Below are 22,735 nucleotides of genomic sequence, written 5' to 3'. Positions count from 1 at the left end.
CGGTCTACATTCTTCAGGACACCTTTCAAAGGTCAACTTCGATTCTTTCCAGTCTATTTTAGGATTATGTTTGTTCAACCACTCATGCCCTAGAAACATTTTTCCGTTACCCAGATTGGTTACGGCAAGATGTATCTTCTCGACGTGTCCGTCGATTTCCATGAGCAGTATTACAAATTCATTGATGGCTCCGTTTTTATTAAGAGTTCCATCTGCATTATAGACTGGAATAGGTCTCGGTATCTTCCTTGTCTCATATCTTTTGTCTTTCACAAATTGGGAGTTGATGCAACTCCCCGTGCATCCACTGTCCAATAGTGCTTCGACTATTTCTGATTGGAGAGTATCTAATGTAGTAAGCTTACATTTTACGTTCATTTGATTGCCTTGGGTGCCCCTAATGTACTTTTTTGGGGAGGCAATTTCTATGATCGCTTGTATAGCTTCTACCTTTGGTAACCGGTTGATTTCTTTTATCGTTTCCCGGGTTACTTCTCTCGTTCTCTTTTTATGTGTCCAGGCACTTAGAATCCCAATGGATCTTTCTTCCTTTTGGTCTCTTAGCCTATCTACTACCCACTCTGGGGTCCAAACTTCTGTTCTAGGTTTTTTTAAAGGGGTTCCTGACCTTTCTTCTACAGTCTCTGCTGCGTTTTCCTCCGTAGAGTTCGCCGCATCGGGTGTAGGAATCTTAGGTTCTATCGTAAATGCTGCGCTTTTTAGTGATTTGCCCGCCGTCGTAACTGCGGATGTCTTATCACTCTGCGCCGCTTTTACTCTAGCTGCATCTTTTTCGTTTCGGATTTCTTTCTTTGTCTGAGTGGAAATAATTTTATTGTTATCCGCGCTAAAGCAGCAGCTTAACAATTCTGAGTCACATGTATCTACTGTCAAAGGAAGAAACCGATTCGAAACGTCTTTAGGCTCAGTCGGTCGATGCGGTACCGCTGGCCTCTTTAAAAACCCTCAAGGAGTTTTTCCCTTTCCTCTTTCGTCATCTTTTCTAAGAACTCTCGGACATTAAATTGTGGCTTCCTTTTTTGTGCGTCTTTGCACTCAAAGCTTCTATGTCCCTTTTCTCCGCATCGGTAGCATCGTCCCTCCGTGCGGAACTTTGCTTTATCTACCTCCATTCTTTCTCCGCTACCGGTATAGGTATATCCGGTTCCGTCTTTCTTCTTCTCTCCTTCTTTCTTTTGTTCCGAATAGGGTTTCTTCCCAGTATCGGAACCTTTTTTCTCTTTTTCTCTCTCTCTCCAAATATAGTCTATTCTGATGAGTTCCCTTTTCCATTCTTGGTAATCTCTTGGAATGTGCCCGCCATAGATCACCCTATCTACTAGCGGCTTGTTCATATTCCTTCTGAGTAAAGATACTAGGAACTCTTCATTTATTCTATTTGTGTATCCCGCCCATCTTTTCTTCTCTTCAAACCTTTCAAAGAAGGCTTGGGCGGTTTCATTGCCCTGTCTCAGGGTCAGTATTTCGTTCTTGGCAGTTTCTTTTTCAAAACTGTCCTTGAACCTTTCTTCCATTTTGTCCGCAAAATACGGCCAACTTCCGTACGTGTTTGTAATATCGAGCCCCAACTGTTGGGCATCGACTCGGTTCTCTAGCCAATCGGTCCGGAAGGCCGCGGCTTCTCCTTCTTTCATAAAAGATAGCACAAAGCTTATCTTCTTTCGATCATCTTTGAAATATACGGCATCATCTTCGAAATGCAGTAATAAGGACTCTCTAAAGGCCCTGTACTTTTTCTTATCTCCGGAGAAGTTCTCGGGTTTCTCCAGTGCCGTTCTACTTCTTTCCACCTTTTCTGGAGGTGGCGGTATCTGTTTCTTTAGTTTTCTTTGCAAGACGCTCACTTCTTCGAGTGCCTCGTCTAGCTGCGATTGGTAATGCATTTGCGTTTGTCTTATCGCCTTTTCTACTTCTTGTTTTACGTATGCTTCCAATCGCGCTTCTTTCGGGGGGGGAGTGTCTGTTCTGGGTAATGCGTCCATCATGTCCCTGGTAAATGCGCTGTCCGTGCTGTTGGATGGCTCGGGCAGATCACGATATTCTAGGTTGGACATTAAACGTGAGTTGGGGAGGAGGGGGAGTTTCGGATTTGATTAAAGGGGATGGTATTCTGATGGGTTCTATTTCTGGTAAAGGGAATTTCCCTTTGAATACGTAATCTTGAGAGTAAATGTGTTGCTCTCCGATCCAAATGTAAAAGTCTCTACTAAGCATAGAAAGGAGTTCACCAGTGATAAGCTGGATCGATACACCGCTTTCTAAGATCCTAGTAGTCTATCTATTCTCTTTGAGTCAAAGTGGTCCTCTTCAGCCCACTACTGACTATGTAGGTATGGTAACTATTTTTGTATTTTATGAATTTTATGTAAAAAGTATAGTGATAAATTGGGGTCCGAACGGTTGTCCCAATGTGACCAGCTTATTAAGCTTTCAGTCCTTCTCCCGACTGGCGGACGCAAATGCGCGGCCTGGTCAGAGGAAATCGAAAATGAAACTAGGTAAAACCGAGAAAATCCCAATGGTTCCACACCAAAGAGATTATAGTGATATAAATGTATTTATAGGGGGATGGTTACGAAGGAGTCTTGGGATGAGGAAGGTGATACGTTGGCGGGAAAGAAAGATAAGATGGTGTCGGGGCGAGTAGGGATGTGATGGAGTGGAAGAGTAGTGGTAGTTTGGGTTGAGTGTTTGAGTAGGGTTAGGATTAGTAGGATGATGATGATGGTGACGATGATGGTTGTTAGGATTGTTGCTGTTAAGTTCATAAACGGTACTTGTAGCAGTTGTTGATTGTGTAAAACCTCTATCCCCTATACCGAGTTAACGGAGGGATAAAAGCTTAAATCAAACAAGTAGCGTTTTCAAGTAGCGATTGAGAATTAATCAACAACTGAGGAAAGTATGTACATGATGGTCTACTATATATATGTTTCTGAAAGTCAGCCATGAGGCGCTGACTGAGCTAACATGCAGTAGCCATGAGGCGCTGACTGATGTTCTTTGTAATAATTCTAGACTCGTGTCACGTGGTGGTCACGTGATCTGATATAACTAGGTATTATGTTATCCGCGCTAAAGCAGCAGCTTAACATATCTTATCTGTCATGTGATCAGATGTAAAAGAAAAAGAAAAAGAAACTTAGCGCTCAGACTAGCGCTTCTGGTTCAAGTCGTGACACCATGGGTCCCTTACTCTCATTTTTATTCTCACCCGATGGTCGTTTCTGGATCCCCATTTTAGTTCGCCTCCTCGTCACCTCCAGCCTCCTCCTCCTTGTCTTCTTTGCTCCCCCACTATTTCTGATGTCACCACTTCTTATCCGCTTCCATTGCCGATCCGTCGACTACCACATGCCATTGCTGATATCAGCAAAGCCCCGGCGGCCGGTTCAAATAGGGCAACAGGTCCATCTTTATGACATCAATCTACCATCATATACTATCAAAACATCGGCCGCTTGTCTTGCCTAGCTGGAGCATGGGTGGGTAGTTTTTGAGCTGGAGAAGGTTCATCCCCTTGCGTTGCCCATGTTCATTGCTGTCCCATTCACTTGGGTACACATATCTTTTGTCCATCGTCTTCGCTACAGCTACACCTACCACACGCTGCCTGGGATTCACTTGTTCCAAATTGGGACTACTCCTCTCCCTCCCTCGTTTGATCAGGTGGTCCAACACAACCAGTCCATTGGTAAGGCCATGGAACTGTCGGAATTGGACTAGGTGGTGGACCGGTGGCTCCAGTTTCTTTTTTTTCAGCAGAACATTCATTTACAGTGCAATTATTTTTGATTTTTGAATCATTTTTATGGACACATATTTTTTAGAATGCCTGACTGACAATAAAGGAACTGTGTTGATACTGATAGTGTTTTGCCTTGCCCTTTTTTTACTCCATCTTCCCATGACATCATGATTTTCCTGCTCTCTTTTTGCTATTGGACTTTACTTTATGGCTGTACAAACCTGTGACATTACTCACAGCATTCATTGTTCTATCCCTTCCTTTTCCTTTTTTGACAATCTTATCCTGTACTACCTATGCAGGATTTGTCAGCATACATTCCTTCCTTCATGTTCTTTCTCATTCTTTTTGCACAGCTATACTGTGCATGTAACAACCAAGAGTTAGTTACTCTGGCGCACACAGAACCACACTATAAAGAAAATGAAGAGGGAGTGGTTACCCCTTGAGCTGCAGAGAGTTTGTTGGTTAACAACAGGAGGACTCGCTGAGGAGTCTCCTGTATCTATTGGGGTATATATACTACTACAGGTTGTTTGTACATGTGTACTATACAGTTGATGAAGGCAGTGGCTGATGATGTTATAGGGTCTAGCCCGTATGGCCAGCTCCACTGCGTGAGAGAGTTAAGTCTAAAAGTAAAAGAAAGGCAACGCGGCGCGAGAAAGGGAAATGCCACGTGGTACTTAAAGTATAAAGTTAAAGCGGAGAATAAAAAGGAAAGGAGATGTCCGGAAATTGTGTTATCGTAACAGTGCATAGCCTACTTTTCTTTTACTATATAAACCCCTGTATTTTACCTTGTAAAAAAAACAAGAACTCGATTCCAGACTTCTTCTCTAATCTTAAGTCCACTTCTTACTGCTACTTGTGATCCAGTGTGGTCACAACCAGACCACTGCTACCACTGTTAATTGCTGTCATTGTCACTTCCCACTTTTGAAAGTGATTGTCATCCCTTTCAATTAGAGTCCTTCTGAGCACTACAGTCTGTGCGTCAGGAGCCTGCTATCACTGGGAACTTTGTCACCTCATCATATTGTCAGTCTCAAACCTACCTTGTGTTACAATTGACATACCAGCACCTACTTACGCTTCACTTTTGTACTTCTACTTTTATTTTCCAAGTCACATGACCAGTCATGTGACCATTTACTTTACTTTACATTTTCGACTTTTCATAGTCACATGACCAGTCATGTGACACATTACCTGACCAGTGTCTAGACTCATCATGTGACCGGTCACATGCTAGATATCGGACCTTAAACTTTATTTACAACTGTACAGTACCTCATGTATTTTAGTATATATACAGGAGCAATACATGGGGAAGGACCCAGCGAGTCCTCCTGTTGTCTAGCACAACTAACTCACTGCAGCCTAAGGGGTAACCACTCCCCATCATATTCTTTATAGTGTGTTCCTGTGTGCGCCAGAGTAAATAACTCTTGGTTGTTACACCTTGTGCTACTATTAACAAGGTAGTGCTCGTCTATACTCGCCACACAGCCCTTATCTTTCTGCATTCCAACTATCCCTCCTCCTCAAAACCACACACCCATACATCTTTGGGTTTTACTTTGAAGGATCGTTATACGTACCACCCCACGAACAACCAGACCACTCCACTATTCTAGGAGGCAAAGCCCATAAACAAGTTCCGTGGAATCTGGGAAGATTGTGTGTTAGTTTGTTTTTTTGTGTGTGGTTTTCTAGCAACAGTCTTCATCATTGACACATCATTCTCAGCAATATATGCCCATTTCAGAAACTTACACCACACCATAAAGATCAAAAGGAAGAATATAGTGTTATTCTTGGCAACTATGGCACTGAATAAATCAAACTTGCACATACATCATTCAAAGTACAGTGACTCCAAAAACCTTTTCCATGTTAACTCTGGGTATCATGTATGAAGCATACCATCAAACAGCTTGAGTGTTACATTTAGCTTTGGTGGAATTATAAATTGTATATACTCTTGGCTATAAAATTGCCCCATAGGTCATGTGATTTGGTTCACATGCTATGGAAATACTTTTGAGCTGATGACTAGGAATCTTAGTTAAAAAACAAAAACTCACCAAAGATGTGAGCCAATTTCTGGCCTCAGTGACACAAGTAGAAATAGATTTGGTTGACTGCTTTTTCAAAGGATTTATTGTACAATATCCCCTCACTTCTTAAGGGTTTGTTGCTAACAGGGAAGTTCTCTTTAGGGATTATCCCATCTCTATGATTGAAGTTCACTAAGGATAATCCCTTCCCTGTAATCAAGGTCAGTGGAGGGATTATCCCTTTAACCTATTTAAGGGCTCTTAGCCCCAATGCTGTGGTTGTGATAATCAAGCTAATAACTCCCCAAATATGGGTGACTCAAGTGGATACATTGCCAGTGCAATATGTAGAAGAAAGTATGATTGTATTTTATGCCACACTTGGAACTAACCTGCTGTGTTTATCTCTTATAAAAATGACCTCAGTATACTTCAGGAGCATTTTGATGCTGAGTCATTAATAGCATAATAGTACAATTTGGATCCTCCTGTGCAGCTGTTCAGATATCCCTGTCCTGTACTGACTTTATCCCCTTCTGGGATTTGTCTATATTTTTGTGACTAAGGGAAAGGTTAGAAAATATAAATATATAAATTGCTAGAGCACTCACGACTAACAGGCTTTTCCTGAGTTGCCCGGAACCAGCAGCAGAACATGTTGGCCCTATTTTCACCTCTTGACACTTTGGCAGAAAATCCAGCAGCAATAAGGATATCACAACAAAACTTGCCAAATACTCTTGCAAGTGATTCTGCCTTTTCTAAATTGCCTTTTGTGAATTCATCCACTTCAAGTAGCGCTTGACAAGATAGATGACTAGGAACCTTTGTCCAGTCCTTGCACAATATCATCTTCATTCTGTGCAGCATTGTTATCTTCAGTATGATAGTACCCATCTTCTGCATAATTGTCATTGTCATCATGGTAATTAGCTTCCCCTCCGGTGGATGACAATTTGTTTGTGGTGTATATTCCCATTGCCTCATTTTCCCCCTCCTTGTAAGCTGTCAAACATGCTGGCAATGTCTTGCCTTGCGAGTAAAAACTGTAAATATTTTCCTTACGACAATATTTCTGATTGCAGCTTTATTTCTGATTGCATGCTCTGTAGTGCTGAAGTTGCTGTCAGATGGATCTAGCTTATTGTGTCAATATATGGGTAGATTCACTCAGAAAGGATGTCCTTACCACTAGACATTATCTGATTGTCTTCATTTTCATTAATGTCACCTATATGAAGCTTGTTTTTGAGTCCTTCAAGAAGTGAAGGAAAAGAGATGAGGAGAATGAGCTATCTGCATCATTTTGCACTGGCGTGTTCATAGTTAAACCTTTTGCAAGTCGGTGCTTAAAGATATCCTCAGTCTTATCAATTGTACCAACAAGGGTGGGCTTTGGACTTTGAGGGTAGTTGGGACTGGGCATCATTCAGAGGTGTCAGTTGCTTTGTCACATGGGACTTTTTGTTGACCTGCTCAAGATACAAAATGTATGGGAGCCCTAACTAACAGCAAGCTATAAGTACTCACTGGTTGAGGAATAAGTGAACCATGAATGCCAGTGGTAGTTTTAGTGGCTCCATTCCCACCGGTATTCTAAGAGAGGTTATGTTTAGCTGTATATATAAGCTTATGCAAGACTTACATTTGTGGATACCAGATGATGGCAGCAGGTGGATGACATGTCCTCAGTCAACTAGTTCATATATCAGTGAGTGAAATGGAAACAAGTCATAGATCACAACTGTAAACTCTTAAACAATGGTGGAAATGATGCAGAAGCATATGAGCATAATACTGAACAAAGCTCATTATGATACATGCATATAAACTATAAATTTGTCTCTTATACTTCTTAACCATACTCAAGTTTGCAACACTGTATCCTTGAACACACTAAATCATATGATATATACCCACCGCAAAATCACACTGAAAATGTAAACAAGGTCCCTGCCGTCGGAGATCGGCCCTGCTCTCTCGTAGTAAAATGTTTGGGAGACTCCGACCAAAAATGGCGGTGTAGAAGAGAACACCGTCGCGCTCTGAAAGGGCCCTGAGAATGATCACGTGGCCCAACGCGACTCGCAAGTTCAACTGTCACGTGATCTCGCGTAAAGGTCAAAAGTGGCCTTTCAGTTCACTATTCTCGCGCTCACGTTTCAAATTGCACACTAATAGTCGCTATTCAGCAGAAGCTAGCTCGCTCGCCGTCGCCTTCGACGCCCTCGACACTTCTTTCCACTTCAAGCACGTATCATGTGGTCGAAGATAAGCAATGCCCTCAAGCCTCGGCAGGGCAATGAGCAAGAAGCTGAACCATCGATCCCACACGCTCAAGCTGATGTCCTATCCAGAGTATACGAGCAGCATCCCAACATGTCTGTCTTCCATAATGCAGATGTAGACGCCCCACTTCCAACACCAAGTCCCCCGGGTTCACCGTCGAAACATTCACGCCGTGGCATGTTCAAACGTATGTCGAAAATACCAAAGGGCGACGATAGCGACTCCCCACTCAAACTCCCCATTGGACTTCCCAAGAAAGTGAGATCTCATTTGCAACTCAGGGGAAATAGTAAGCCGCCAGTATATACATACCATAAACTGTATCTTCACAAGTTTCGTTCCAGGTTCTCAATCTTCCCTAGCTCGTGGTTCCGTAGAAACGACTCGTCCTTCCGTCGACACATTGCGTTCTCCTCAGGACCCATCGCGACCCTCCTTAGAAAGTATGCAGGGACTAGCCACACCCGTGCTGGACATGAAATACGGGTCAGTGCGTTCTATCCTTCGTGACCCCAAGACGCCTGGTACAGGCCAGAATGTTCGTTTCTTCTCTCGTGATGCTTATAAAGTGATAAGCCCCGAGGTATCCATGGACAGCAATCCAGACCCTATCTCATTTGCAGACCGTCTGCATAAAGCTCAAATCGAGAAAGCAGACTCTTCTCGTCCTCTACGTCCCTCCGCTATGGAGCTTTTTCCTCCTCACGAGGAGGAAGTTGCATCTACTCCATCGTCAGATATCCTATCGTTCATGGTGCCTCCTCCTGTGCCGAACGAGAGTAATATTTTCGACCTTTCCCAGGAACATGAACTGCCCACCATCCCTATGTATTCCGAACCCTTGTTGCTCGACACTGCAATGGATATGCCTAACGGAGATAACGGTTCCATCAAGGGCACCATCACATCTACTCCATTTAAGGAGCAGGAAGGGAAGCGTGATGGAGATTCAGCCTCTGGGCAACATGATCGCAGCCTATCATTCAGCTTTGGCCAAACCATGTTCCACTCAATGGGAAAATTGTCACCCACAGATTCAGTGAAGTCGAGTCTCATCAACAGCGAGCGTTCTGCCTCTCCTGCGACTAAAAATCGTAGTCGCGCAATGAGCGACACTGTCTTCCAATCCATCATTAAACCCAAAAAATCTCCAGAAGCAGACATCGAGGACGATTCTACATCCGCATTGGTCGTATACGCAAGCCCTGAGCCTGATCCATTTCGTGTCAATGCAACTACCTATTACACTCCGCAAACAATGATTCCTACCACGCCTCCTAAAGGAGTAACGCACATGCGTAAAACATCCCGGGAAGAGGACCTCATCTGGTCCTTGAGGACTCAATTAGCTTTGCAACAGGAGCTGTGCGCCCAGTTCGAGATTGACTTGAGTGCCCGAGACGAGCTCGTTCAGGTTTTAACGTCCAGGCTTGACAATGCAGAGAAAGAGAACGACAAGCGGAAAGGAGTATTGCGGACATGGAAAAAGAAGGCTGCAGAGTTGGAGAAAATGTGCAGACACCTCGAAGAAGAGGTCGACCTAAGCCGTCAGGAAAGTATGGAGCGGAGTGTGATGGATGAGGCCAGCAGCGAAGCTCTCAGGCAGCTGCACAGACAAATATCACACCTTGAGCGAGAGAAAGGTGACGTCGAGAATCGGGAGGCTTCCGCGCGAGCCGAAAGGGAAGTACTTGCGGTAACCCTCAAGGGCAGAGATGACGAGATTGAACAACTCAAATCAGCGCTCAAAAGAAGGGATGACAGCCAGAGGGCGTTGCAGGATGGTATTCGGGAAGCCAAGGAACAAATCGAGCAGATGGGTGTCACGGATGGGGACGATGAGCTCAAAGCTCTGATGGCCAGGACGGAACGAGCCGGTGAAGAGGAACGAGAGCGTCATCGGGACGCAGAATCTTCATGGACGGAAGAACGTAAACAGCTAAAGAATAGTCGGGATCAACTTGAAAAGGAAAATGCCGACCTGTTGTCCGAGCTGGAGGCGTACCGGGACCTTGTCACCCGGAAGACTGAGGAGTACGATGTCTTGAAGAATGAACTAGAAGCCCAATGGAAGCACACCGAATCGGCTGGAGAGAAGGTGGAAGGCCTGGTGAAAGAACGTGACGCCTTGAAAACAGAAATCGAAGCACTTGAACGTCGAATAGAATTTACGGAAGAGGAGTGGAACGATCATGAAAACCACAGAATCGACCTAGAAAATGAGTTGCAGGAAGCACTTGACGCAACGGAGGTTTCGCAGAAGGAGCATGAAGAGGTTTGTCTGAACGCTCTTATCATTTACTTGTACTAATGCTACGTAGCTCAACGAACAATTGCGAAGCGAGCGTGAGCACGCCGATCACCTAACGCAGGCCCTGCAGGAACGTGAAGACCACGTTGCAAAGCTTGAATCGGAAAGGCAATACAGCTCAGAGAGCATTTCTAGACTGGAGGAGAACATCAAGAAATGTAATACCGAAATTAATACGCTGTTGCAACGCGTAGTTCAGCGCGAAGCTCAAGTCGAAGAAATACGGGAGCAATTGGCAAATCAGAAAAGAAGTCACGCCCACCAGTTGGACGAACACAAGCGAGAGCTCGAGGAAATGATCATGCAGGAGAAGGACGCCAGAGAACAAATGGAGGTGATGATTAAGGAGAAGGCCGAGTCGGACGTTTTGCTTGGTACCCTGAAGGAGAGGGTAAATGCGCTGAAAGACGAAGTCGAAAGAATGAGAAGGCAGATCCACGAATTACAACAGGAAAGCGCGGATAAGGAAGTGAAGGTCATGCAATTGACGAAGCAGAGGTCCCAGGATAAGGAAGACCTGAATGGATTGAATATTGCACTTGATTCAAAGCAACAGGAACTGGAACTGGTAAGCACTAGCTTTTAGAGTCTGTATGTCTTGCTAACGCGAAACGAATATGCAGCTCAAAAGGAAGGCGGGGATGCGTGGCACTGCAGGGAGTACACCAGCACAACCTTCAAAAATCCAACCTAGAAGCCGTGAATCAGCACCCTTCTCTACTCCCTCAACATCGAGGCCCTCATCCGCATTGTCAGATGTTAGTAAAGACGGGCTCAAAGAACGGAAAGTTTCCGATCCACCTTCGGCAATTGCGAGGCCTGGCTTATCAGCTTTGAGCAAAAGTGCCCGTATGAACGCTGCTTCGGGTTCTAAAGTTGCAGGGAGCATGGGACCTCCTCCAGCCAAATTCTCTCGACCATCTCTATCAGGCACGCCTACACCGGCTAGTACAAAGCTCCCTTCTTCTCTCTTACGATCTACCACTGTGCGGTCGGGGCCATCCACGCCCACAGCAAGCACCATGCGCAAAACGTCTGGATCGTCGCTGAATCAATCTCAAAAATTTCAAGCAGGCGTCAGAAGATTTAGTGCAGCTTCTACACCAAGCGAGCAAGATGAAAAGGAGAACATGGATGATACACCTGCTGGACCCACTAAATCCATGAGGAGGACCAACTTGGTGCCAGCTTAATTCCCAGATAATCCCACCCAGTTCGCTGTGATTTGCCAGCCTGTATAGAATCCGCGTTTATGGCACAGTCACTCTTCATTCACGCACATTATGGTAAATATGGACCCTGCGCTCCCTGCTTTTGACTTCGTTGCACATTATTTTTGCTCTTAAAACTGATATTATCATCTTCGTTTTCGCAGTGTTTTTACTCACTTTGCTGTCGTCCGTTACTCTGCTGTGTTGATACTGAAGGCTCGTCATCACCATCTGGATACCCCGTCTTACGCACATGCATATCCCTTCAAGCGTCATATGCGCTTGCAGCCTTTGTCTTTTGTGACCCGCTGTTATATCTTTAAATCATTATGAGCATTGATAGGACTGTATGTCTACTACGTATGAGTGTTTTATATCACCCCATGTACGTACGTATGAAATGAAAGCGAATCATGTTTTTGTAGCTCATCCCATTGTTTTGAACTTGAACTAGTAGTTTCGTGGTAACAACCATGCCGAACATCAATCAGGTGACCAGGAGCAAAGTGTGACAGACGCGTGACAGTCTCATACCCGAACAGAATCCTTGCTATGAGCAGCGTTGATTCGAATGGGCGACGAAAGACATTCGAAAATATGGAGATGTACTTTTCACTCCGACAAAGAGCCTTCTCCCACCGGGGGAACGCGGTAAGTGGCTGTGCGAGGGCACAGTCTATCACACTGCCTTTAATGGTCTTGCCGCACGAACGCGTACTTCTGCCTTCCCTCTAGCCGCCTGGCTAACGTCAACATTCGTCGAACGGCCAATGGGCTTCTCAACCCACGGGATGAGATTAGCATAGTGGCAAAGTGTACCTGGGCTGCCGTCGGCGCTTTGCTTACGATGGCAGATGGCACTCGTGAGCCTATAAAATGAGATTGTTGAGAAAGCCAGCTATTCATTACTCCAAAGCAAACAACACCTCTATAACTCGTCACATCACCATCATACACGGCATGCCTTCTGCTATTGGCCACCATCTCCAGACTCTCTGTCCGACGAAGACAGATTTTGCTGCCGATAAAATTCCAGATATGTCTGGCAAGGTGGTTATCGTAACAGGCGGTAATGCAGGTATAGGCAGAGAGACTGTTAGGGTACGTCTCTCTGAACACCTCTGTTAGGGTCCGTGACGTTGATTTGCGGTTCTTAGGCACTGCTGGTGAAGAATGCCAAAGTTTATCTCGCTGCGCGAAATCCGTCCAAGGCACAAGAGGCTATCGATGATCTGAGAGAATCAACAGGGAAGGAAGCGTTGTTCTTGAAGCTCGACCTCGCGGATTTGAAGAGTGTCAAGGCTTCCGCTCAAGAGTTTCTCAGGTAGGTCGTACAGACGTTGAACATTCAAGTTTTTTGTGCGTTGGCTGACATGTTGCGTGATAGTAAAGAGACCCGACTGGACGTGCTATTTAACAATGGGTAAGTAACATCCACATGCATCAAATTATCATACGCTGATTCATAATACCCCTCCCCATCAGAGGCGTTATGATTCCCCCTATCGAACAGCTTACAGCCGACGGATACGACCTCCAGTTTGGAACCAATGTTTTGGGACATTTCTTCTTCACTCAGCTGCTCCTTCCGCTATTGCTGTCTTCTGCCCAGAGTTCACCTGATGGCAAGGTGCGGGTAGTGAACACTTCGTCGGCGGGACACTCGCTCGGCAGCCTTGACTATGCGACGGTCAGAGACGGTCCAGAAAGAAAAAAGAAAGGAACGATGATGTTGTACTCACAGAGTAAATTCGGTAACGTTGTGTTCGCGCTGGAACTCCATAGGCGCTATGGAGCTCAAGGCATTGTGTCGACATCACTGCATCCGGGTTTAATCAAGACAGAGCTACTAAGACATGCCAGCAAGTGGAGTTGGATATCGGTATGTGGTTGCGGTACTTGTATTTATATCTTCTGACACTGATAACGCGTCTCTACCACTGCATTTGAAACATAGGACTTGATGTTATACGATGTCGCACATGGTGCCCTCAATCAACTTTATGCTGGTACTGTTCCTGAAGCTGTTAACCTTGGCGGCAAGGTAAGGATGTGTTGTCTTGCTTGTCGATTCGACCTGATGCAGATAATATCGATGTGTTAGTATCTCGTCCCATGGGTCAAGGTCAGTTCTGCGATTGAGAGCACGAATGACCCTGAGGAAGGAAGAAAACTTTGGACGTGGCTGGAGGAGCAGGTCCGAGATATATGATAATTGTATCGCGGTTTGACGGTTCTGCTTCTTGGACGAAGTCAGCTGCAGAACGATACATAATACAAGCACGTACATAATCCCTGAGTGTGTAAGAATATAATATAGAATGCGCCCATACCGGATCATAATCGAGCTTCCAAAAGGTGCGGTACTGCTCTGCAATGGGCAGTCCCTTATTGTGACTATTCTCGTGTATCTGATGGATACGGATACGGTAAGATGGTTGACAGGTATAGAGTACATAATAAGCAGCCACGAGAGAGATACCACGGTCCAATCGTGAAACCGGGAGCACACGGAATACGAAAGGTGTGTGTACGTCTCAACGCAAAGCATACACTAGCAAGAGAGAGGCAGGTAACGAAAGGGGATATGGATTCAAGTGCAGCATGCCTATAGAGATATGGACGTCTAATCATCGACCTCGTGGTCACCGTGACAGTCCATCAAGGCAACCGGACGGCAGAAGAGGCCAAATGGACAGGGCCTGAATGGAACAGTCCAAAGAGCTTGAAGTAAAGATAACCACGGAGTTAGGGTGGCCCACGTCTGGAAGTCGAAAGCAGCAGGCGTCGACGCTGTCTGAGACGATGGCGAGAGCGCGTTGCTATGAGGCGAAGCGACGTGTGGACCGCCAGCGACAGCGAGCAAGAGTAAGTTGCAACGAATAAATTACTACGAAATTGAGGAACAGAACATACACGTGAAAGTCTGAATTCTTGTTTGTCAAGATCCTCGGCAAAACGATGGCACACGTGAATTTTCTCACAGAACTGGCCCAATTTGGCGAATACAGTTCGGTTATCTTCCCCCTCATTTCTCCACTTTCTTACTTTCCGCTCTCCGCTCTCAATACTAATCACCGACAACGACGACAACAGTGACAACGACACGAGCACATCGTACACAACGACGAGCTCGCATATAACGACGCACAGATGCCTTCCCCCCGACTTCCCGTCCTTCCCCTTCCCCATCCTCTCATTCTGCTCCCTACCGCACGCCTCACCATTCCTATAAACCGCACTCTCGCTGATGCTATTCTCGCCCTCATCGATGATACCGACGCCGGACAGCCCATTCTTGCCGCTGTCCCCATTACTACGTCCTCTGCACTCCCCTCAGATCCTGTTCTTCCGCAATGTGGCACCGCTGCGCGTGTCGTGCGCCTCGTTAGACCTCGTACCCTCTCATCCCCCGGTTCACCTCGCCAACCGTATCTACTTTCTCTTCACGGTCTTACACGCATTCGTCTTGCCTCGCCCATCGAGCTCGACGTAAACTCCCTCGATTCGTTCCCAGACCATGCGGTCGAGTACCCCTCAGCCGATGGAATGCCATCAAGGGAGACTGTCGAGGCTTTCAAGGGTGCTGCGCTTAGACTCCTAGACAGACTGGCGAAAGATTCGGTGCAGCCCCAGAGGAAAGACGACTGGCTCAAAGTCGCTAATATGGTCGAAGATATATCTGATCAGAGGGCCGCGTGGATGGCAGATGTTCTGGTAGCGGCTGTCAACGGACAGTACAGTGATAAACTTGGCAAGTCGAAAAACTCTTGAACAGTCTCCGCTTTTAATTCTGATTAATATTTTAATCAGCTTTTCTTGCTGCTACTGACGTAGAAGACCGACTGCGTCGTGCGACAGAACTATTCGTGAAGCAAACTTCAATATCCGAAGTATCGAAGAAAATTGCTTCCGCAGTGGACGAATCCCTCTCAAGGCAACAGAAAGAATACTTCTTGCGCCAGCAACTTGCTGCCATCCAGCGCGAATTACACACCCTCGTTTCGTCGTCAGGCGCGCAAAGTGGACCACCGTCTGAACTGGACGACGACGAGCAGCATGATGCAGACGATATGGCTGACCTTAAGCGCAAAATTGAAGCAATGGAGCCAGGTTCGGAGGAAAGAAAAGTCGGTGTAAGGGAATGGCGGAGGCTAAAGCGTATCCCGCAAGGCAGTGTAGAGAACGGCGTTATAAGAACTTATGTGCGCATATACTCATTTGTCTGTCTTTAATTTTGGCTAATACTCGATAAACAGTTGGAATGGCTAACCTCTATACCTTGGCCATCGAGTTCTGCTCAACCTTCAACAGGTTTCGAGATTCTCAAAGATCCTGGCTTCTTGAATAAAGCTCGGTAGGCATCATTATTATTGCTGTTCTATCGAATTGCGCTATATCGTTATTAATTTCATTCTGTAGGCAACAATTGGATGCAGACCACTACGGGCTAGACCAAATTAAACGGCGGTTAATTGAATATCTTGCAGTAGTGAGACTAAAGCACATGAGTATAGCAGCAGAAATGGAGAGGGAGCAGCTTCGGGACGTGCAGATCCGAGAAAGGCGGCAGGAAGGTGGGGATGGGAAAGCTTCCGGCGATGTTGTACCAGAGAAGAGCGTTGCCCTCGTGCCCGCGATAACTGTGCAGGGGCACGTGCCAACGCCCATGCCCATACCAGCCAAACCCCGACCTGCCGTGAAGAGTGTTAAAGGGCCTATACTTTTGTAAGATTTCAATGTGTAGATATCGATAGGTCTGCTTACGCTTAAACTTTTAGATTCGTTGGGCCCCCTGGGACGGGCAAAACGTCTTTGGGTCAATCAATTGCAAAAGCCTTGAACCGACCCTTCCAGCGCATATCTCTCGGTGGTGTTCGCGACGAGGCCGAAATTCGTGGACACAGGCGGACATACGTGGCCAGTGGCCCGGGAATGATTGTTTCAGCGCTGAGGAAAGCGGGAAGACCAGACATGGTCATGTTGCTGTAAGTTTTGATCTCAAGTAAAGACATGATACGGTTTACATGATGGATTTTGTGTAGCGATGAAATCGACAAAGTTGGACACAATAATTTCCACGGGGATCCTGCTGCCGCTTTGCTTGAAGTCCTGGATCCAGAGCAAAACCATACATTCAATGTGAGTATTTTTCATGTCAATTATGGCTCGTGGTCTCATGGTAAATCTGCCTACATAGGATCATTATCTCAACGTCCCAATAGACCTGAGCCAGGTTTTATTTATCTGCACATCCAATACTTTGGAGACAATATCTGCACCATTATTAGATCGTTGCGAGGTCGTGGAATTATCTGGTGAGCCAACCGATGGTGGTCATACTACTGCATATAATTTTCTGAGATACTTTATTATCATGGTAGGTTACACCTATGATGAGAAGATGCACATTGCGCGTCGATTCCTTCTCCCGAAGCAACTACAAGCCAATGGTCTTTCTACCTCCCACCTAAAGCTGACCGAGTCTGCACTATTGCACATCGCCACACAATACACGCGTGAAGCAGGTGTGCGGAGTCTCGAGCGTGCCATCGGTGCCGTCGTGAGATTCAAGGCGGTTGAGTGGGCGGAACACCTCGACGCTTTGGCTGAGGAAGAGGCTTCGACTAACCAAGAAAAAGCAGTCGTGGGGAAGACGTGGCGAGGGATTGTGGAAGAACACGAACTCGAGAAAATCCTCGGGATCTCTCGTTGGGATGGAGAAGAAAGGGAGCGGGAAGAAAAGCGCGGAGTGGTGTATGGTCTTGTCGTCACCGGCATGGGCGAGGGTGGCATACTTCCCGTGGAGAGCACAGCAGTACCCGGAGCTGGCCGACTGAAGTTGACTGGGAGCTTGGGAGACGTGATCAAGGAGAGCGGAGAGATTGCGTTGAGCTGGGTGAAAACGCATGCATTTGAGCTGGGAATCACCACGAGTAGGGGCCAGGATCCGCTAAAGGTTCCTGAGCCAATCGATATACATCTGCATCTACCAGCTGGTGCACAGAAGAAGGATGGACCGAGTGCCGGGATTGCAATGGTGAGTTTTTTTTATCTCTTGTCAGGATTCTGCGAGAGACCTGTGATTGATGTCTATTGGTTAGACGTGTGCCTTTGTTTCGTTGCTCACGGGGGCCTGCGTTCAGAAAGATGTTGCGATGACTGGCGAGGTGAGCAGAATTAAAGGATATTACGTCGCGTATCCATTTCTCACCCTAATTGATAGATCACTCTCCGCGGTCGAGTCACACCTGTGGGCGGAATCCGCATGAAGGTCCTCGGCGCGCACCGCGCTCAAATACGCAAGGTCATCCTCCCTTGGGCAAACCGCAAGGATGTCGAACACGATGTCGCACCCGAGATCCGGAGCGAGATGCAGTTCGTCTTTGTCAGAACCGTCAACGAGGCACTCGAAGCAGCCTTTGGACAAGGCACACTGGGCTGGAGACGGAACTCGTTATTACTGGAGAGTAGACTATGATATGTTTCCCCTTTGTGAACTTAAGTTATTGTCGTGGATTACTCAGTGTATATACAAGCGCATTATTTTATAGTGTTGTGGAACATGTGACGAATGAGAAAGACACAACTTTTCAGTCCAGGTTGTGAATGATAACCATGTCGATGCTCAAGTTAAGCGACACGCATATGGCGGTTATGGTAGTCAAGACTGGTTTATTCTTATAGAACGACATAGAGCTCCAACAGTCTTATTACTTGAAAGAGAAACAGTAAAGTGTGGCCTAAAGACGAAACGAGATGAGTGTGAAAACATCTTTGGGAGGGTGGGGTAAAGGATACAGAGACAGATGGCGCAAGCCCATAACTAGGCAGAAACGCACACAAGTAATACGAAAGATTTTGTTCGTAATAAGGTCGTCGTAGGGGGTTCGGACATGTAGTCGTCTTCTATTACATGCTGCTGCAAAATTGAGAATGACAGAGAGAGAAAAGAAAAAAAATGGATGTGCCTCCTTCAGATGGCAAAAATTTGACGTGCGAGAATGGACGAAAAAAATATAGATCGCATGCAAGGAATGAGATATATGAGGGGGTAAAAAGAAAAAAGCACAAAAGCACACAAACTGAAACTCGGAAACGACATGAAGAGGAAGAGGAACAAGTCAAAAGGAAGAACAAGAAAAGAGGCCAATGAATGTACAAATTCTCAAATAAACAAGAAAGTGTTCTATGCGGTGGCACGTTTCACCATCTGCAACATAGCACAGCAGTGAGTATAATCGTACAGGCTGAAAAAAGGGGAGCAGGGACAGACCTCTCGTGCCCATCGCATCGTTTTCTTAGTTTCAGTGGGCATTCCTCGTTTACTACGGAGCTCAGAGGCAATCCATTCTGAGAGCAATAGTTGCTTAATCTGACCATTCGGGAAACAATCTGCAAGATCGCCCATGAGACCGAAGGAAAGCTTCACCACGGAATCTGATCGTTCGTCATCCGCCAAGCATCGCTGGATGAGTTCGAGTATGCTCTGCGAATATGGGAGTAGTAGAGAGACTAGGGAAAACAAAGGTTGGTCAAAGATAACTTCTACGTTACGAGACAAGAAAATGTCATGTTACCTTTGTCAGTGTTTTTCAAGCCAGTTACAACGCCGGTGTACGCTTCGAGGATTCCCTCGCGCAGCTGTCCAACGTAATCTACAAGGTCAAAGTCGAGCTAAAAATCATAAAACATAGTTTAATTATGAGCTCCACTTCTATAAATAGAACGATCACTTACAGGATTGGGCTGCACAGCTCCCGCCTGTCTCAGAACTCCCATCGTTGTGTCAAGATAAGGTTCAAATGCACCTCCAATAGCGAGAGCGATGTCACCGAAGCACGATAGTATAGATATCTTCACATTACGATTAAGCACTTCACTCTGCAAGTTCTCTAGCAGCACATTCATAAACGCGCTCGCATACTGAGTGCTCTGGTCGCCGAGTGCACGTGAAATATCACCAATGATGCCAACAGCGACCATGCAGAGCTGGGTGTCTTCGTGAGCTTTGAGAGCTGGATAAAGGAAAGGCAGGAAGGCTGAAATATATGGCGAGAAGTTGTGCTCAAGTACTGAGTGAGAAACGGTTGTCAGTGGAATGCTCAAGTGAATTAGAGCACTTTTTACACACCAGATGCAAGCGCCCCGACGACCAAGAAAGTGTCTTCTAATACAGTAGATGTCTTCCCCGCTGCCTGGATAAGCTGGAGAATCAGAGTCATGATGCGGTCAGCCAAAGGCTGAATGCCGTCGGACAATCTTCGGATAACACTCTTTTTAAAAAACATCAGAATAGAATCACACCAGTGACATCGTTTCACACTCACAATCACGACACTGCAAAGGTTGCTCTGCAGCTCGTTCCAGTTGTTGCGATCATCCACGCCGAGAATTTGGTTCTGTAGATAATCAATCAAGGACATCACACACTATGAAAATAGACATTACACACCTGCATGCCCAAAAGCTGTTCCATCCTAACGAGTATCGTCACCACCGTGTTCTGAACGACTGGAACGACGTCTGGCGTAGCATGAGTAACGTAAGAGGTGATGGCCTCATATGCGGAAGTACGGAAATTGGATTCGTTCGAAGCCCTGATATCAAGCCCGATCAGTGATGATGAACTGGAAAAACGTATAAGCACTCACGTCTCCGTCACACGAAGAAGGGCATTAACGACACCCTCGTAATAAGGAGAGAGCGGTCCAGCTTGAGAAATATCTGCTTCATCTTCGTAATAGGAACCAAGTTGATCCGCCAGGTTCATCAACGCCCAGCAGCAGTTCGTTACAATCCTCGGGTTATCCTGCAGGCCGTTGACGAGCGCAGACACGAGGGGGTGCAGGTGAATATCAGGCTTGATAGTACCGATAAGCAAATCACAGATTCGACCCAACGTCCAGGCCGTCGTGTCCTTCACATGGAGATTCGAATCATTCATCATATCGATAAGGAGCGGCAAGGCCTGGTTCACGAGCGGCGTGAGCACGGAAGGGTCTGGCCCGTCGAGGATAGACCCGAAGGTCATCACAGCGGCCTCGCGTTGATGCCAGTCCTGTGCCTTGATGTGAGCTTCGATGAATGGAATGACGGCAGGAACGATAGCGTCTGCAACTGCTTGAGCCATGAAACTGAGGCAGGTACCAGCAGCCATCGATACGTTCCACTCGTCCTCATCGGCGTCTTCTTCTTGCCGAGTTAGCAGGGTGAGCAATACAGGGATGACCTCAGGCAAGGCGATCTTTGCAAAGAATTTCGACTCGACTTCTGGGGGTTCGCCGTAGTCCGCGGCCTGTGAGGACATTTAGAATGATATGAACAAGCTAATGTCGGCGACTTACTTCTCTAGCTTCATGAGCGAGCTCAATTTCTTCCTCGCATACGGTTGTCCAAAACTCGACAGCTTGAAGAGCAACTCTTTCGTCAGTATGCTTCATCCCGACCACAGTAAGCTAAAAAAAAAAAACTAGAATCAGTACCACTCGAGGCTATCATGAGAAGATTGATACTCACACCAAACAAAGCTTGCTCCATATAGAAAGCCATCTTGTCATAATAGAGGGCCATAATTTTTACTAGACATTCAAAGGCGCCAACTTGCACAGATACCGAAGGGTTCTGCGTAGCCTCGCAAACAACTTGCATGATGTAGTTACGTTCACCCTACAAAAAATGTGGTTAAGACAGTTCAAGGTGTGGCCCACGAAAAGAATTACCTCTCGTTCGAAATTTTCGCGCACAAACTCTAGCGAATTGAAAAGCGCATGAATGGCAGATAACTGAACCTCAGACGACGGCTCCTCTTTCCGTGCACCATGGATAACAGCTGTGAGAATCTCGTTCGAGCGCAAACTCAAAATCTCGGGTTTCTAAAACAATCAAACTGAACTGGGGAACAAAAGCGGATATGAATGAACGGCGACGTACGATGCTCTCGCATATAAATCCAATAGCCTGGAGTGTTGCGATCTTCAAATTTGAGTCGTTAGAGCTGTTGACGAACCGAAGAAGTGTCTCGATAAGGTCTGGCCATTCCTCCTGGGGCAGCTCGACGGAGGCGATGGCGGCGACGACTTGGGCGGCGACGGCGCCTGCTTTTGGGATGGGAGATCCGAGGGTCATGAGAGACTCTTGCTTGATTTTGTCTCTCGATTCCGACACCAACGCCAGCCATCGGTTAGCCTGATCGTCTGCTCTTGCGGTCTCCTACAAAAAAAGAAAAAAAGAAAGAAAAAAAAGAGCGATGAGCGTGACAAGGATAGAGCGACGACATGGCTGGGGGCTGTCGTTATATGACTGTTTTACGTACGCGAGCGGATAGAGCGTTTTTGAGAGCCAAACCTGCGGCATTGCGAACGTGAATTGGAGAGGATTCGTTCGCCAACTCGGACGATAACATCAGCATATAAGCAGGCTGCAGTCGTCGTCGTCGTCATCGTCGTTTTTTCCCCCCGTTTGATGTCGTTGTGTACATGTGGTTTGATACATATAATTTTAAAAAAAGAGTAAAATCTATGAGTGCGTGCGCGCCAACAGACGAAAGCGATGCGCCAAAAGGCATGGCACTGGAAAAAAAGGCAAGACTCACGTAGTTCTCCCTCGATGCATTCTCAAGCTGCTGCGTCGCATTCTGACGCGTATTTGCGTCTGTGGGATGGCAAAAAGGAGGATATGAGATAGGCTGATCTGTGATATAAGACGCGATGAAAGAAAAAAAGGGTGGCACCCACCGGCAGACAATGTATTGGCAAGAAGTTCACTGGCGTTCATGGCTGGGATGCGAAGAGGTGAGGTAGCGATTGGGTGAGTTGGGAGAGAAAAGAAAAGAAAGACGAGTGGGCGATGGTGGAGAGGGATGAGGAGGAGAAGATGGCAGTCGTCGAGAGCAAGAAACGGTTAAAATTACGAGTGCAGGCCAACGGGGCTGAGGGATCTCACAAAACAGGACAGTCGGATTTTCAATTATTACCTCTCCTTCCCCCACTCTTTTTTCAACACAATCCTCTTCGCTCTCCACAATCACAAAAAAAACAAACACACATGTACGCTGCATTTTTCTCATTCTCGTAAAATACCATACACAACA

At 46.3% G+C, this 22,735-nt stretch overlaps 10 protein-coding genes across 10 annotated transcripts; 6 read left to right on the top strand and 4 right to left on the bottom strand.

The window, feature by feature from the left end:
- Positions 1-819: 819 nt before the first annotated feature.
- SERLADRAFT_400733 (uncharacterized protein) lies at positions 820-1,168 on the bottom strand (the record flags this gene model as incomplete). Its single annotated transcript, XM_007323076.1, has 1 exon — positions 820-1,168. The coding sequence occupies one exon, from the start codon at positions 1,131-1,133 to the stop codon at positions 957-959; it is 177 nt and encodes a 58-aa protein (XP_007323138.1).
- A 78-nt stretch (positions 1,169-1,246) lies between these two features.
- SERLADRAFT_400728 (uncharacterized protein) lies at positions 1,247-1,662 on the bottom strand (the record flags this gene model as incomplete). Its single annotated transcript, XM_007323075.1, has 1 exon — positions 1,247-1,662. A coding segment is annotated over one exon (178 nt), but the record flags the coding sequence as incomplete, so codon positions are not given.
- A 559-nt stretch (positions 1,663-2,221) lies between these two features.
- SERLADRAFT_400727 (uncharacterized protein) lies at positions 2,222-2,523 on the top strand (the record flags this gene model as incomplete). The annotated part of the gene is made up of 2 exons (XM_007323074.1): positions 2,222-2,290; positions 2,395-2,523. Coding segments are annotated over 2 exons (198 nt in total), but the record flags the coding sequence as incomplete, so codon positions are not given.
- Positions 2,524-6,024: 3,501 nt separating this feature from the next.
- Positions 6,025-7,516, bottom strand: SERLADRAFT_411247 (uncharacterized protein; the record flags this gene model as incomplete). The annotated part of the gene is made up of 7 exons (XM_007323073.1): positions 6,025-6,042; positions 6,358-6,393; positions 6,451-6,602; positions 6,658-6,878; positions 7,213-7,304; positions 7,363-7,428; positions 7,478-7,516. The coding sequence occupies 7 exons, from the start codon at positions 7,514-7,516 to the stop codon at positions 6,025-6,027; spliced, it is 624 nt and encodes a 207-aa protein (XP_007323135.1).
- Positions 7,517-8,836: 1,320 nt separating this feature from the next.
- On the top strand, positions 8,837-9,249 carry SERLADRAFT_477928 (uncharacterized protein; the record flags this gene model as incomplete). The annotated part of the gene is made up of 1 exon (XM_007323072.1): positions 8,837-9,249. A coding segment is annotated over one exon (375 nt), but the record flags the coding sequence as incomplete, so codon positions are not given.
- Positions 9,250-10,342: 1,093 nt separating this feature from the next.
- Positions 10,343-11,991, top strand: SERLADRAFT_477927 (uncharacterized protein; the record flags this gene model as incomplete). The annotated part of the gene is made up of 3 exons (XM_007323071.1): positions 10,343-10,384; positions 10,439-11,000; positions 11,056-11,991. 2 exons carry the CDS (start codon positions 10,728-10,730, stop codon positions 11,623-11,625), a joined length of 843 nt encoding a protein of 280 aa, XP_007323133.1.
- Positions 11,992-12,469: 478 nt separating this feature from the next.
- SERLADRAFT_477926 (uncharacterized protein) lies at positions 12,470-13,992 on the top strand (the record flags this gene model as incomplete). Its single annotated transcript, XM_007323070.1, has 7 exons — positions 12,470-12,508; positions 12,569-12,744; positions 12,801-12,967; positions 13,031-13,066; positions 13,129-13,525; positions 13,601-13,687; positions 13,748-13,992. 6 exons carry the CDS (start codon positions 12,604-12,606, stop codon positions 13,853-13,855), a joined length of 936 nt encoding a protein of 311 aa, XP_007323132.1.
- A 35-nt stretch (positions 13,993-14,027) lies between these two features.
- SERLADRAFT_477922 (uncharacterized protein) lies at positions 14,028-14,524 on the top strand (the record flags this gene model as incomplete). The annotated part of the gene is made up of 1 exon (XM_007323069.1): positions 14,028-14,524. The coding sequence occupies one exon, from the start codon at positions 14,078-14,080 to the stop codon at positions 14,255-14,257; it is 180 nt and encodes a 59-aa protein (XP_007323131.1).
- Positions 14,525-14,683: 159 nt separating this feature from the next.
- SERLADRAFT_418064 (uncharacterized protein) lies at positions 14,684-18,204 on the top strand (the record flags this gene model as incomplete). Its single annotated transcript, XM_007323068.1, has 10 exons — positions 14,684-15,385; positions 15,457-15,848; positions 15,903-16,000; positions 16,066-16,371; positions 16,425-16,631; positions 16,689-16,785; positions 16,844-16,961; positions 17,028-17,683; positions 17,748-17,813; positions 17,870-18,204. 10 exons carry the CDS (start codon positions 14,797-14,799, stop codon positions 18,122-18,124), a joined length of 2,784 nt encoding a protein of 927 aa, XP_007323130.1.
- Positions 18,205-18,302: 98 nt separating this feature from the next.
- SERLADRAFT_418063 (uncharacterized protein) lies at positions 18,303-22,419 on the bottom strand (the record flags this gene model as incomplete). The annotated part of the gene is made up of 15 exons (XM_007323067.1): positions 18,303-18,856; positions 18,920-19,158; positions 19,224-19,320; positions 19,384-19,718; positions 19,778-19,919; positions 19,974-20,045; positions 20,099-20,243; positions 20,298-20,941; positions 20,991-21,101; positions 21,163-21,312; positions 21,366-21,518; positions 21,577-21,855; positions 21,959-22,063; positions 22,238-22,296; positions 22,380-22,419. The coding sequence occupies 15 exons, from the start codon at positions 22,417-22,419 to the stop codon at positions 18,833-18,835; spliced, it is 2,595 nt and encodes an 864-aa protein (XP_007323129.1).
- Between the last annotated feature and the right edge of the window lie 316 nt (positions 22,420-22,735).

This window comes from Serpula lacrymans (assembly GCF_000218685.1).
Source record: "Serpula lacrymans var. lacrymans S7.9 unplaced genomic scaffold SERLAscaffold_14, whole genome shotgun sequence".
NCBI classification, from domain to species: domain Eukaryota; kingdom Fungi; phylum Basidiomycota; class Agaricomycetes; order Boletales; family Serpulaceae; genus Serpula; species Serpula lacrymans.
Note: the sequence above shows the minus strand (reverse complement) of the source record. Positions and strands in the feature narration are given on the sequence as shown.